This window comes from Anolis carolinensis, chromosome 4 (genome assembly GCF_035594765.1).
Source record: "Anolis carolinensis isolate JA03-04 chromosome 4, rAnoCar3.1.pri, whole genome shotgun sequence".
NCBI classification, from domain to species: domain Eukaryota; kingdom Metazoa; phylum Chordata; class Lepidosauria; order Squamata; family Dactyloidae; genus Anolis; species Anolis carolinensis.
This window is the reverse complement of record NC_085844.1, coordinates 2,108,715-2,122,695: the sequence shown is the minus strand read 5'-3', so window position 1 is coordinate 2,122,695 and position 13,981 is coordinate 2,108,715. Positions and strand designations below refer to the sequence as shown.

General features: G+C 44.8%; 1 protein-coding gene across 1 annotated transcript; it reads left to right on the top strand.

The window, feature by feature from the left end:
* The first annotated feature begins 2,670 nt into the window (after positions 1-2,670).
* On the top strand, positions 2,671-9,682 carry LOC100554398 (riboflavin transporter 2-like). Its single transcript, XM_062979848.1, has 3 exons — positions 2,671-4,036; positions 6,129-6,252; positions 9,470-9,682. Exons 1-3 carry the CDS (start codon positions 3,096-3,098, stop codon positions 9,680-9,682), a joined length of 1,278 nt encoding a protein of 425 aa, XP_062835918.1. The 5' UTR covers positions 2,671-3,095.
* Positions 9,683-13,981: the final 4,299 nt, after the last annotated feature.

The window sequence follows — 13,981 nt, the reverse complement described above, 5'->3', positions numbered from 1 at the left end:
GAAGGAGCCTCCACCACGGCCCCGGGGAGAGAGTTCCACTGTCGAACAGCCTTTCTCACAGTGAGGAAGTTCTTCCTGATGTTCAGGTGGAATCTCCTTTCCTGTAGTTTGGAGCCCTTGTTCCCTTGTGTCCTAGTCTGCAGGGCAGCAGAAAACAAGCTCCCTCCCTCCTCCCTAGGACTTCCCTTCACGTATTTGTACATGGCTCTCATCATGTCTCCTCTCAGCCTTCTCTTCTGCAGGCTAAACATGCCCAGCTCTTTAAGCCGCTCCTCATAGGGCTTGTTCTCCAGACCCTTCATCATTTTAGTCGCCCTCCTCTGGACGCTTTCCAGCTTGTCAACATCTCCCTTCAACTGTGGTGCCCAAAATTGGACACAGTGTGATTCCAGGTGTGGTCTGACCAAGGCAGAATAGAATAAGGGGGAGCATAACTTCCCTGGATCTAGACGCTATTCCCCTATTGATGAGGCCAGAATCCCATTGGCTTTTTTAGCAGCCGCATCACATTGTTGGCTCATGTTTAACTTGTTGTCCACAAGGACTCCAAGGTCTTTTTCGCACACACTGCTGTCAAGCCAGGCGTCCCCCATTCTGTATCTTTGATTTCCATTTTTTCTGCCGAAGTGAAGTATCTTGCATTTGTCCCTGTTGAACTTCATTTTGTTAGTTTCGGCCCATCTCTCTAGTCTGTCAAGATCGTTTTGAATTCTGCTCCTGTCTTCTGGAGTGTTAGCTATCCCTCCCAGTTTGGTGTCGTCTGCAACCTTGATGATCGTGCCTTCTAACCCTTCGTCTAAGTCGTTAATAAAGATGTTGAACAGAACCGGGCCCAGGACGGAGCCCTGCGGCACTCCACTTGTCACTTCTTTCCATGATGAAGACGACGCATTGGTGAGAATCACCCTTTGGGTTCGTTCGCTTCGCCAATTACAGATCCACCTCACCGTAGTTTTGCCTAGCCCACATTTTACTAGTTTGTTTGCCAGAAGGTCGTGGGGGACTTTGTCGAAGGCCTTACTGAAATCCAGGTACGCTACATCCACAGCATTCCCTGTATCGACCCAACTCGTAACTCTATCGAAAAAAGAGATCAGATTAGTCTGGCATGACTTGTTTCCATTTAATTATTCGTTTTTATCCATGTGCTTATATGGTCCTATACCTATCTTTAATGGGGTTTTCTTCTGAGTCCAGGAGGACTCAGAGGTGGTTTTGCAAGTTCTTTACATTGAGACCCAGGGTCTAGTGGTCTCCCATCCGATTCTGAACCAGGGCTGACCCTACTTAGCATGCAAAATGAGAAGGAATATGAGAAGTTCTTTACACTGGAATCCAGCATACTGTGGTCTCCCATCCAATTCCGAACCAGGGCTGACCCTGCTTAGCATCCAAAATGAGCAGGAATATGAGAAGGAAAATAAGAAGTTCTTTACATTGAGACCCACTGTCTAGTGGTCTCCCATCCGATTCCAAACCAGGGCTGACCCTGCTTAGCATCCAAAATGAGAAGGAATATGAGAATACTATTGGTGTGAGAGTTTAATTGAGACACATTCACCTTTCTGTCTCAATTCCTCTTCGTCGGCAATCTAGCAATCTGCTTAGTTGCACAAACATAAATCCACACTTTCAGCTGTCAGCTGAACCTGGCGGTTCTTATCTTTATTGAGTTAATTGCATCGATATACACAGCACAGCCGGAGAAGACCATCTACATGTCCGGCTTGATTGATGGGGATGAGCAAAGAACATTATCTCTAAACATGTCAATGCCCACATTCCACAACAGTGACTTATGTCTGGCAGCATTGCGGAAACTTCACGGTGTCACTCTAGCAATTAATCTTTCTCTATGCATTTAACTTTTACCCTACTGGAATGTTGCACTACATTGCACATTGCAGGCATACGCGCAACACACTAGCTTTAAACCATAAGTGAAAATTTCATACTACACAAACCATAACTCCAACACACTAGCTTTAAACCATAAGTGAAAATTTCATACTACACAAACCATAACTCCAACAGCTACTTCCTTGGAAATTTTTTAACAGAGGTTGGATGGCCATCTGTCAGGGATACTTTGATTGTGCTTTACTGCATGAAGGCAGAATGGTGTTGGACTACATGGCCCATGAGGTTTCTTCCAATATTGTTCTATGAGTCTATCAACACAGCCTTTATGGGGTGGCTATGGGTATCCCTTTGTGCTTTCTATTTGCGCCGAATGATGCGCTGTTTTTGCCCCGCTCCCATTGCAGGTGCAGGAGAGATAAAGCGGGGTATAAATAACAACCAAAACAACGTATGTGCATGTATGTGAGTTATTATTATATGCATGTGTGCGGTGTTGTTAGGTTAAGCTTTAGCTGGGCTGAGCTTTAGCAAAGCTCGTAAATCACCAGCAGTAATAAGATCCACCAACCGAAAGGTGCCCGGTTCGAAGCTTGGTCGGGGTGAGCACCTGACTGTCAAGCCCATCTCTCTGTAAGTAGATAAATTAGGTACAGTAGAGTCTCACTTATCCAACACTCGCTTATCCAACGTTCTGGATTATCCAACGCAATTTTGTAGTCACTGTTTTCAATATATCATGATATTTTGGTGCTAAATTCGTAAATACAGTAATTACTACATAGTATGACTGTGTATTGAACTACTTTTTCTGTCAAATTTGTTGTATAACATGATGTTTTGGTGCTTAATTTGTAAAATCATAACCTAATTTGATGTTTAATAGGCTTTTCCTTAATGCCTCCTTATTATCCAACATATTCGCTTGTCCAATGTTTTGCCGGCCTGTTTATGTTGGATAAGTGAGACTCTACTGTACCACTAATTAGCAGAGGAAGGATTTTAGACACCATAAAAGGAATGAAAATGCCGGCGATCAAAAGGAAGGAGGAAGTCCTGATGGATCTTCGTCATAGAGAATAGAGCAACAGCACCCCCTTCTGGGGAGATAGGTCAGAATATAAATAAAGTGTTATTATTGTTGTTGTTGCTATATAGATGTAAGCAATGATAATAACCCAATGACCCTTGCTCCCCTTGTTTCCCAGGGCTGACCACTGGGCCTCCCTCCGGCCATGGCCTTGGTGGTCCACCTGCTGTCCTGCCTGCTGGGCACCGGCTCCTGGGTGGCCATCAACGGCGTGTGGGTGGAGCTGCCACTGGTGGTGGCCGCGGCCCCCGAGGGCTGGCTCCTGCCTTCCTACCTGACGGTCATCATCCAGCTGGCCAACCTGGGCCCCCTGGTCTTCACCTTGGCCCACCGCTTTGGCCGGCTGGGAGAAGTCGGGGTCATCTACGGCGTGCTGGCGCTGGGCTGCCTGTCCTGCCTGCTGCTGGCCTTCTTCTGGGGCTCCACCAGTGTCGTGGCCGGGGTCCCACGAAGCACGGCCCTCCTGGCCCTGCTCTTCTTCCTGGCTTTGGTGGACTGCACCTCCTCGGTCACCTTCCTGCCCTACATGCGGAGGTTCCAGCCGGTGTACTTGACCACCTACTTCATCGGCGAAGGCTTGAGCGGACTCTTGCCCGGCTTGGTGGCCTTGGGTCAAGGAGTGGGCACTCCCCAGTGTCACGGCAACGGCAGCAACACCACTGGGAACTACCAAGCGCCCCACTTCTCCGTCCAGACCTTCTTCCTCTTCTTGACCGCCATGATGGGCCTCTCGCTGGCCTCCTTCATCCTCCTCAACCACCTCCCGGTGGCCAAAAAGGAGCGAGAGAAGGAGACCGGCTACACAAAGGAGGACAACGCATTGCGAGCAAAGGTCAAGGCAGAAAAGCCTTCCATGGTCCAGGGATCCGCAGGACGCTGCTTCGGCTCCGGGGTCTACTCCAGGCCGCAACTGGCCTACATCTTTGTCCTGCTGGCCTGGGTCAACGCCTTGACCAACGGGGTCCTGCCGGCCGTCCAGTCCTACTCCTGCCTGCCCTACGGCCACACCGCCTACCACCTCTCGGCCACCTTGGCCGCTTTGGCCAACCCAATGGCCTGCTTCCTGGGGAGGTTCCTGCCCAGCCGGTGAGCGGTCAGTGGCCAAAGCGGGTAGGGGGGGGACCGGACATAGAGCTGCAAAGCCAAAGGAAGAGGATGAATGGGGTCCTTTGGCCAGAGCAGAGGGATCAATATCTCCCTTGGGGAAAAGAGGTGAAAGAAGGAGAAAGAGGAGAGGAAGGAAGGAGAAAAGGAGAAGAAGGAGAATGAGGAGAGAAGGAAGGAGTCCCAAAGGAGGAAGGAGGAAGAGGGGAGAATGTTGAGAATCTCTGAGCTGTTAGCCTCAAAATAACCTTCTTTGTGAGGTAGATTCCCAAGAATATAACAGAGTGCAGAAGCACACATCCAAAACAACAGGAAACTTACGTGAGGTGAGTTTAGGGAAAGCCTTTCTTCTTTAGGATGGCAAAGGATTGTAAAGTCAGCTTAAAAGTTCAAAAGGTATTTATTGAGGTAAAAAGAAATCCGTTGTAGATAGCAAAGGGTTTGGAGCTAACTAGCTGTCTAAGCTAGCTTCTAAGGTAGGTAGGTAGGTAAAAATAACAAAGATTTCTAGATAGCTACATTTTGCTGAAGAGATGGGCAAATGCATCCTTCTTGGTGAAACAAAGGGAGGAAGAATGTGGAGGGAATGGCGACCCACCGCATGGTCTGTGCCTTCTCTTTTGGGCCATAAAAATTCTAATCTACGTAGAGGATGTAACCTCATCCCTGCAGAGATCACATTGCTAAAACAACAAGAGGAGGGAGTGGATGTAAACAAGATAGAAGAGAGAAAACAGCAAAGCCTGTTTGGGCATGCGTGGGATTATGGAGAGGATTCCCTCAGTCTATTCTATCCACGACCTGCCTAGTAAAAATGAGACTTGTGTAGTCCAGGATGACAACAGAGAAGGAAGGAAGAGAGGAGGAGAAAGTGGAGAAAGAGAAGAACAGGGGAAGAGGAAGGTGAAATAGACTCAGAAGAAGGAGAGGAGGAGGGGGGAAGGAAGGAAGGAAGGAGAAGTGGAGAAGAAAGAAGGAGAGGCAGAGGAGGAGGAAGGAGAAGAGGAGAAGAAGGTGGAAAAAGAGAGGAACGGGGGAAGAGGAAAGGGAAATAGACTCAGAAGAAGGAGAGGAGGAGGAGGAAGAAGGACAAGAGGAGAAGAAAGAAGAGGAAGAGAAGGAGAGAATGAAGCAGAGGGAGACGAGAAAAAAGTGGAGCTAATGAAGAAGGAAAGGAAGAGGTAGAGCCGTGGTTCCCAACCTGTGGGCCTGAGATCTAAAATAAGGTCCTTGAGACACGTGGTGAAATCATCTCTAGATGATTAAATATGGTTTTCCGTGGGTGAGTAGATGGCGACTACTGGATGGTATATGTTCTGTATCAGAAACTAGAGCTGATGTGGTCTATCCAATGCCATTTTCTGAATCAGCACCACAGATAACCAAGCCAAATCTAAAGTTGACCAAAAACTGATTCATAACCCTTTAGGTACTCATGTTGGAGGGTGGTCTCTGGCCAAAGTGGTCCCTGGTCAAGGTGATCCCTGGTCAAGTGGTTGTTGGTCAAAAATGTTTGGGAACCACTGATGGTGAAGGAAAGTGAAGGAAAAGAAGAGGAGGAGGCAGGAGGAAAATGAAAGAGGAGGAAGGAGATGGGAATGGAGGAGAACATTTCCACCTGAATGTGAGGAAGAACTTCCTAATTGTGAGAGCTGTTCATCAGTGGAACTCTCTCTCTGCCCTGGAGTGTGGTGGAGACTTTGAAGCAGAGACTGGATGGCCATCTGTTGGGGTGCTTTGAAGGCGGTTGTCCTGCTTCTTGGCAGAATGGGGTTGGACTGGAGGGCCCATGAGGTCTCTTCCAACTCTAGGATTCTATGAGAAGGAGGAAAGAGAAGGAGAAGGTGAGCAAATACGCAATGGAGTTGGACGCCCAGAAATCTGGACTCTTGGAGGGCAGAGTAGATTTAAAGAAAGCCAAGTAAAAGGACTGAATCAGAGTCACAGAAGAGTTGGAAGAGACCACATGGGCCACCTAGTCCAACACCCTGGGTGGTCCTATAGTTTTAGTGTCACTTTCCTTAGCCATTCCGTCACCTTCCTCTTCCTCGCTTTCTCTTCCTTCTCCTTCCAGGTCTCTGGTGCTGCTGGGCGGCCTCTCCTTGGCCGGCTCCTTGGTGGCCTCCTACATCATGGCCATGGCCATCCTCAGCCCCTGCCCTCCTCTGATGCGGTCATCTCTTGGGGTCATCCTCATCGTGAGTAGTCGCCAGTTCGAATCCTAACCTGGATTAAAATCCAGCATTAGCTCTGCAGTGTAGATGCACCCAAAGAGGGCTGTGTGTATGTACATGGAATATTACTTCTACCACCACTACTAATATATTATATATGTTGCACCTCAGGGTAGCTTTACCTTGCTAAATACACCAGGCTGCACACAGGTTGAAGTCTTTTGTAATTTATTAGGAAATAGGGAATAAATCGTTCTTAAAAAGCAAAAGTAAAGTTCCAAAAGATTGTTGCAAAACGAGGCTATAAAGAATAATCCAAGAAAACATTAGGCATAAAACAAGGTTCCATTAATGCATGACAAAGTCCCATAAACATGAACACACAAAGGCTATAAGATAATTCGGGAAAGCAAGAGCTTGCTTCTTGACTCGAACCAGAAGTTGCTTTGACAAAGGTTTCTCTCTCAGCACACTCTTTTAATACCCCTTGCACAGCATGAAAGCATTTCTTTGGCCTCTGACCTCCCTCTGGTTTGCTATTCTAACACTTCTGCGAACCAAACGACCAGCTCAATCCAAAGATTCTGTTTTGTCAAGGCCAGACAGCTCGTTAGCGTTAACGTCTGTCTGCATGCTATCTGACTGACAGCTGTCCTCCCTTCCTGAGTCAACTTGCACCTGGCTAGCTTCGGTATCATCAACCCCATTCCCTGCCATGGGAAAGCCTCCCTGTCCCTCATCTTCCACAGCAGAAACACTCTGAACCTGACTCCCAAAATTCCCATCAGAGTCATATTGAACCTGAATCCCATCATCTTGAACCTGAATCCCATAATACCCATCAAAGTCACTCTGAGGCTCCAGCTGAGTCACAACAATATATACCCTGAGGTGTATATTTGCATACTTTAAATCCTATGCTGATTTTGGAAATATCTGCACCCAGTCTCTGGGCAGATATCCCTTTGGAAATAAATGGCAATTATAACCTTATTGAAAAGGGGAAAAATGATGTCGCAACCATTTGGCAAATGTGAATCACCATGAACATGTGGAGACCATCTTTTGAAAACCACTAGTCAAGAAAAGAAAACCATGATCTTGTTAGAAGTCAGCCCTATGAACAAGTGATGTTCATAAGCATTCATGTAATGGCACACAGGTTACTCAGCTGTTAAACTGAAGAACCATGTCTTTGAACTGCCAAGAACAAAGACACGCCTCTACAGAAATATATTTGGTGAGCAGAGTTTTAAAGATGTTTCTTTGAAGTTGAAATTGCAGTCGCATTTGCCCAAAACATATACACTCCCTTGAAACCTCTTAGTTTAAATTATGCATTCAGAAATAAAAACAAAGTCTTCTTTGAAAAACAACATATCTTGTTTACTCATAAACATCTTGTATTAATTGACCATACAGGTATATTTCTTATTAAAGTTCAGTTATAGATAGGATGTAGTTCCTGTCTGTATTGTGAACACGGGGTATCATTTTTAACCAATAGCCCATAGCCCAAAGTATCATTGTACTCACTGAAGTCCAAATTCATACTGTATCCATTGAAGTCCAAAAGCATACATGCATCCGCCTCCACTGAGGTCCAAAGCAGACTGTTTCTATTGAAATCCAAGAATATACTGAATACAAAATTGAGTCTTGCATCTGAACATGCTCAGTACAATCCCATGTCTCTAGCCCCTCCTTCACCAAAGAGGTTCAGTCAAACTGGCAAATCAACATATACATAGAATACAGATTAGCAAATATATTCATTAACAAACACATAGTGAAGGCTTGGAAGGTTGCTATTTCCAACAGCTGATGCTTTTTTCGAAGTGGTTTTGAGTCTCCTTCTGGAGAGATAAAGTGTGGTATAAATAAATATAATAATAATAGTAATAATGTAATATAAACAATATTAATACACAGCATTACACTACACCGCTTTTGCACGATTGTTTTTGCACCAATGGAAGCAACCCAATGGGATTTCCATTTGCAGGAGAGAGTCTTGTTTGAGAAAGGGAAGTACAAGGGTTGAATGAAAAGTAATGCCTCCACCTTCTTAACTCCTCAAGAGATGGCAGTCCTGGTCTGCGGCAGGTCTTGGCTTGTTCAGTAGACTCTCCTCTACAGTTCCCTTTGGCGGGAAGCCTTAGCATTGAATGGTTGTGTTGTTATAGTGCGAAGTATGGAACCCTGTGCAGACGGTTGGTCAATGCGACTTAAGCAACGTGCAGTCACTGAATTCTTGTCAGCAGAAGGTGTCACCCCAAAGGAGATTCCTCAGAGAATGCAAGCTGTGTATGGTGATTGTGTTGATGTGAGTCCTGGTTGTCGTTGGGTGAGTAAGTTCAAGGATGTTGAGGTGGGAACATCTGACTTACGCGACAAGAGCTGGACGTCCTGTGACAGCAAACACTGTGTTTCACAATTGATTGATTCAGGATGATCGTCGTATTGCTCAGAGAGAAATTTCAAGCATCATCGGCATTTCACAAGAACATGTGGGTCACATTATTGCTTTGCTTGGCTATTGGAAGATCCTGGGAACCCAGGATGCTGACGCCTGAAGTCAAAGTGCACAGATTTGAAATTTGCCAGGAACTCCTCTCACATTATGAGAATGAAGGTGACACTTTCTTGTTTGGGGTGACACCTTCTGCTGTCAGGAATTCAATGACTGCACGTTGCTTAAGTCGCATTGACCGACTGTCTGCGCAGGGTTCCATACTTTGCCCTTTAACAACACAACCGTTCAATGCTAAGGCTTCCCGCCAAATGGAACTAACTGTAGAGGAGAGTCTCCTGAACAAGCCAGGACCTGCCGTAGACCAAGACTGCCATCTGTTGAGGAGTTATGAAGGTGGAGGCATTACTTTTCATTCAACCCTCATATAAATAATATAGAAACACAATAATAACACATAATAAAATACTGGAATACTAAAGATAGAACAGCACATCCATGAAGAGTAATGGGGATATGCACGGAATCGCAACAGTGCAAAAGGAACTAGAAAAAATGCTCGATGTTCTTCCAAAATATCAAAGCAGAGTTTGTGCCAGTCAGTGCATGGTGACCCCAGTGCAGAGTTTTTGCACGACTATTTTGTCACCAATGGAAGCAACCCAGTGGGATTTCCATGTGCAGGAGAAGGTGCATAGAGGCTTCCCGCTTTCTTCTTGTGAAGCCACCTTTATGGGTTTGAATGATGCGCTGTCTGTGCCTTTGCAGGTGCTGTGCTGGGTGCTCTTTGTGGGGCTGCTCTCCTACGTGAAGCTGATGATCGGGGTCATCCTGCGGGACGAGGGGCGCAGCGCCCTGGTCTGGTGCGGGGCCGTGGTCCAGCTGGGCTCCATGATTGGGGCCATGGCCATGTTCCCACTGGTCAGTGTCTACGGACTCTTCCAAGCCGGGCAGCCCTGCGGACACAGCTGCACCGCGTAGAGTTGGGTGCAAGGGGCTCCCAAAGGCCATCCAGTCCAGCCCCAATCCGCTGTCCAGGGAGACACCTCCCAAGCCCTTCTCACAGACGGCCACTCAGCCTCCACTTAGAGGCCCCCAAAGAAGGAAATCTGACCCGACTGGAAGGGCCACTCAAAGGTCATCTAGTCCAAACCCCTTCTGCTATCCAGGAAGACAACACCATCCAAGCCATTCTCACAAATGTCTACCCAGCCTCTATTTAAAGGCCTCCAAAGAGGGAAATTAAATATCTTCGAGTTAGAAGAGGCACCCAAAGGCTATCTAGTCTGAGCCCTTTTCACTACTATAAAGATGCAACCACCAAAGACCCAGGGAGGAGACCTTTTACTTCAAAGGGTAGCGTAATTTGGTTTAGACTATATGCAACAGAGGCTTAGATGTTGGAAGAACAATAACAAGTTTATTCAGGCACAGAGCTTACTGGTTACAATATTGTTTCTCACTTAGAGGTATTCTTATTAACAGTTACAATACTAGAATGAGATGAATTAACTCTCTAAAGTATCACTTCTTTTACTTAAAGAAGGTAAAACTTCTTCCTCTGCCACTTTTAGATGGTTACTTCAATGGATCTCTGCGAGTCCAGCTGGGATTGGTTCCCAAAGTCTGAAACTTGGACTTTCCAGTGACTTCAAACCACAGTCACCCTTGTGATATACGATCACAGATTCTCTGTTCCTTACCAAGACACAGACTACATTAAATAAGTCACCAAACTTATTTAAAACCGACTCAAAATGAACAATTGAGTCTCCTTGATCCCATCAACCTGGAATCAATCTTCCCTGTGCCTCATCAGAGCACAGACTGACTGACTTTTTAAAACTCTGCACTTCTTCCACTAAACGGCAGTTGGCTCCGCCTACTTCTCCATGGCAACCAACCTCTGAGTGCTGAGATGCAATAACTGTAATACTTACCCTTTTAAAACCTAAACACACAATTAAACATAATATCTGTAAACCAAAATTCGTACTTCATTACAACTACATAAGAAGACAAAATATGATCATCCTGCCTCTATTTAAAGGCCTCCAAAGATGGAATCCTCATATGCTAGTGTTGGGAGGGGCACCCAAAGGCCATCCAATCCAGCCCCAATCTGCCATCCAGGAAGACACTATCCAAGCCCTTCTCACAAATGTCTCTCCAGCCTCTATTTAAAGACCTCCAAAAATTGAATTTTCATATCCTAGAGTTGGAAGGGGCACCCAAAGGTCATCTACTCCAGCCCCTTCTGATGTACACTGTCAAAGCCCTCCCAAAAGATGACCATCCAACCTCTATTTAAAAACCTCAATAGATGGAATCCTCACATCCTAGTGTTGGAAGGGGCACCCAAAGTCCATCTAGTCCAACCAGTTTCCGCCTGGCAGGAAGAAACCATTCAAGCCCTTTTAACCATTCAAGCCCGTTTAACCATTCAAGCCCCTTTAACCATTCAAGCCCTTTTAACCATTCAAGCTCTTTTAACCATTCAAGCCCTTTTAACCATTCAAGCTCTTTTAACCATTCAAGCCAGTTTAACCATTCAAACTCTTTTAACCATTCAAGCCCTTTTAACCATTCAAGCCCGTTTAACCATTCAAGCCCGTTTAACCATTCAAGCCCGTTTAACCATTCAAGCCCTTTTAACCATTCAAGCCCTTTTAACCATTCAAGCTCTTTTAACCATTCAAGCCAGTTTAACCATTCAAACTCTTTTAACCATTCAAGCCCTTTTAACCATTCAAGCCCGTTTAACCATTCAAGCCCGTTTAACCATTCAAGCCCGTTTAACCATTCAAGCCCTTTTAACCATTCAAGCCCTTTTAACCATTCAAGCTCTTTTAACCATTCAAGCCAGTTTAACCATTCAAGCTCTTTTAACCATTCAAGCCCTTTTAACCATTCAAGCCCGTTTAACCATTCAAGCCCGTTTAACCATTCAAGCCCGTTTAACCATTCAAGCCCTTTTAACCATTCAAGCTCTTTTAACCATTCAAGCCAGTTTAACCATTCAAGCCCTTTTAACCATTCAAGCCCTTTTAACCATTCAAGCCCTTTTAACCATTCAAGCCCTTTTAACCATTCAAGCCCGTTTAACCATTCAAGCCCTTTTAACCATTCAAGCCCGTTTAACCATTCAAGCTCTTTTAACCATTCAAGCCCATTTAACCATTCAAGCCCTTTTAACCATTCAAGCCTGTTTAACCATTCAAGCCCTTTTAACCATTCAAGCCAGTTTAACCATTCAAGCCCTTTTAACCATTCAAGCCCGTTTAACCATTCAAGCCCTTTTAACCATTCAAGCCCGTTTAACCATTCAAGCCCGTTTAACCATTCAAGCCCGTTTAACCATTCAAGCCCTTTTAACCATTCAAGCTCTTTTAACCATTCAAGCCCTTTTAACCATTCAAGCCCGTTTAACCATTCAAGCCCGTTTAACCAATCAAGCCCGTTTAACCATTCAAGCCCGTTTAACCATTCAAGCCCTTTTAACCATTCAAGCTCTTTTAACCATTCAAGCCAGTTTAACCATTCAAGCCCTTTTAACCATTCAAGCCCTTTTAACCATTCAAGCCCTTTTAACCATTCAAGCCCTTTTAACCATTCAAGCCCGTTTAACCATTCAAGCCCTTTTAACCATTCAAGCCCATTTAACCATTCAAGCCCTTTTAACCATTCAAGCCCGTTTAACCATTCAAGCCCTTTTAACCATTCAAGCCCGTTTAACCATTCAAGCCCGTTTAACCATTCAAGCCCGTTTAACCATTCAATCCCTTTTAACCATTCAAGCCCGTTTAACCATTCAAGCCCTTTTAACCATTCAAGCTCTTTTAACCATTCAAGCCAGTTTAACCATTCAAGCCCTTTTAACCATTCGAGCCCGTTTAACCATTCAATCCCTTTTAACCATTCAAGCCCGTTTAACCATTCAAGCCCTTTTAACCATTCAATCCCTTTTAACCATTCAATCCCTTTTAACCATTCAAGCCCGTTTAACCATTCAATCCCTTTTAACCATTCAAGCCCGTTTAACCATTCAAGCCCTTTTAACCATTCAAGCCCGTTTAACCATTCAATCCCTTTTAACCATTCAAGCCCGTTTAACCATTCAATCCCTTTTAACCATTCAAGCCCGTTTAACCATTCAAGCCCTTTTAACCATTCAAGCCCGTTTAACCATTCAAGCCCGTTTAACCATTCAAGCCCTTTTAACCATTCAAGCCCGTTTAACCATTCAAGCCCTTTTAACCATTCAAGCCCTTTTAACCATTCAAGCTCTTTTAACCATTCAAGCCAGTTTAACCATTCAAGCTCTTTTAACCATTCAAGCCCTTTTAACCATTCAAGCCCGTTTAACCATTCAAGCCCTTTTAACCATTCAAGCCCGTTTAACCATTCAAGCCCTTTTAACCATTCAAGCCCGTTTAACCATTCAAGCCCTTTTAACCATTCAAGCCCTTTTAACCATTCAAGCTCTTTTAACCATTCAAGCCAGTTTAACCATTCAAGCTCTTTTAACCATTCAATCCCTTTTAACCATTCAAGCCCTTTTAACCATTCAAGCCCGTTTAACCATTCAAGCCCGTTTAACCATTCAAGCCCGTTTAACCATTCAAGCCCGTTTAACCATTCAAGCCCTTTTAACCATTCAAGCTCTTTTAACCATTCAAGCCAGTTTAACCATTCAAGCCCTTTTAACCATTCAAGCCCGTTTAACCATTCAAGCCCTTTTAACCATTCAAGCCCTTTTAACCATTCAAGCCCTTTTAACCATTCAAGCCCGTTTAACCATTCAATCCCTTTTAACCATTCAAGCCAGTTTAACCATTCAAGCCCTTTTAACCATTCAAGCTCTTTTAACCATTCAAGCCAGTTTAACCATTCAAGCCCTTTTAACCATTCAAGCCCGTTTAACCATTCAAGCCCTTTTAACCATTCAAGCCCGTTTAACCATTCAAGCCCTTTTAACCATTCAAGCCCGTTTAACCATTCAAGCCCTTTTAACCATTCAAGCCCTTTTAACCATTCAAGCCCTTTTAACCATTCAAGCCCGTTTAACCATTCAAGCCCTTTTAACCATTCAAGCCCGTTTAACCATTCAAGCCCTTTTAACCATTCAAGCCCTTTTAACCATTCAAGCTCTTTTAACCATTCAAGCCAGTTTAACCATTCAAGCCCGTTTAACCATTCAAGCCCTTTTAACCATTCAAGCCCGTTTAACCATTCAAGCCCTTTTAACCATTCAAGCCCTTTTAACCATTCAAGCCCTTT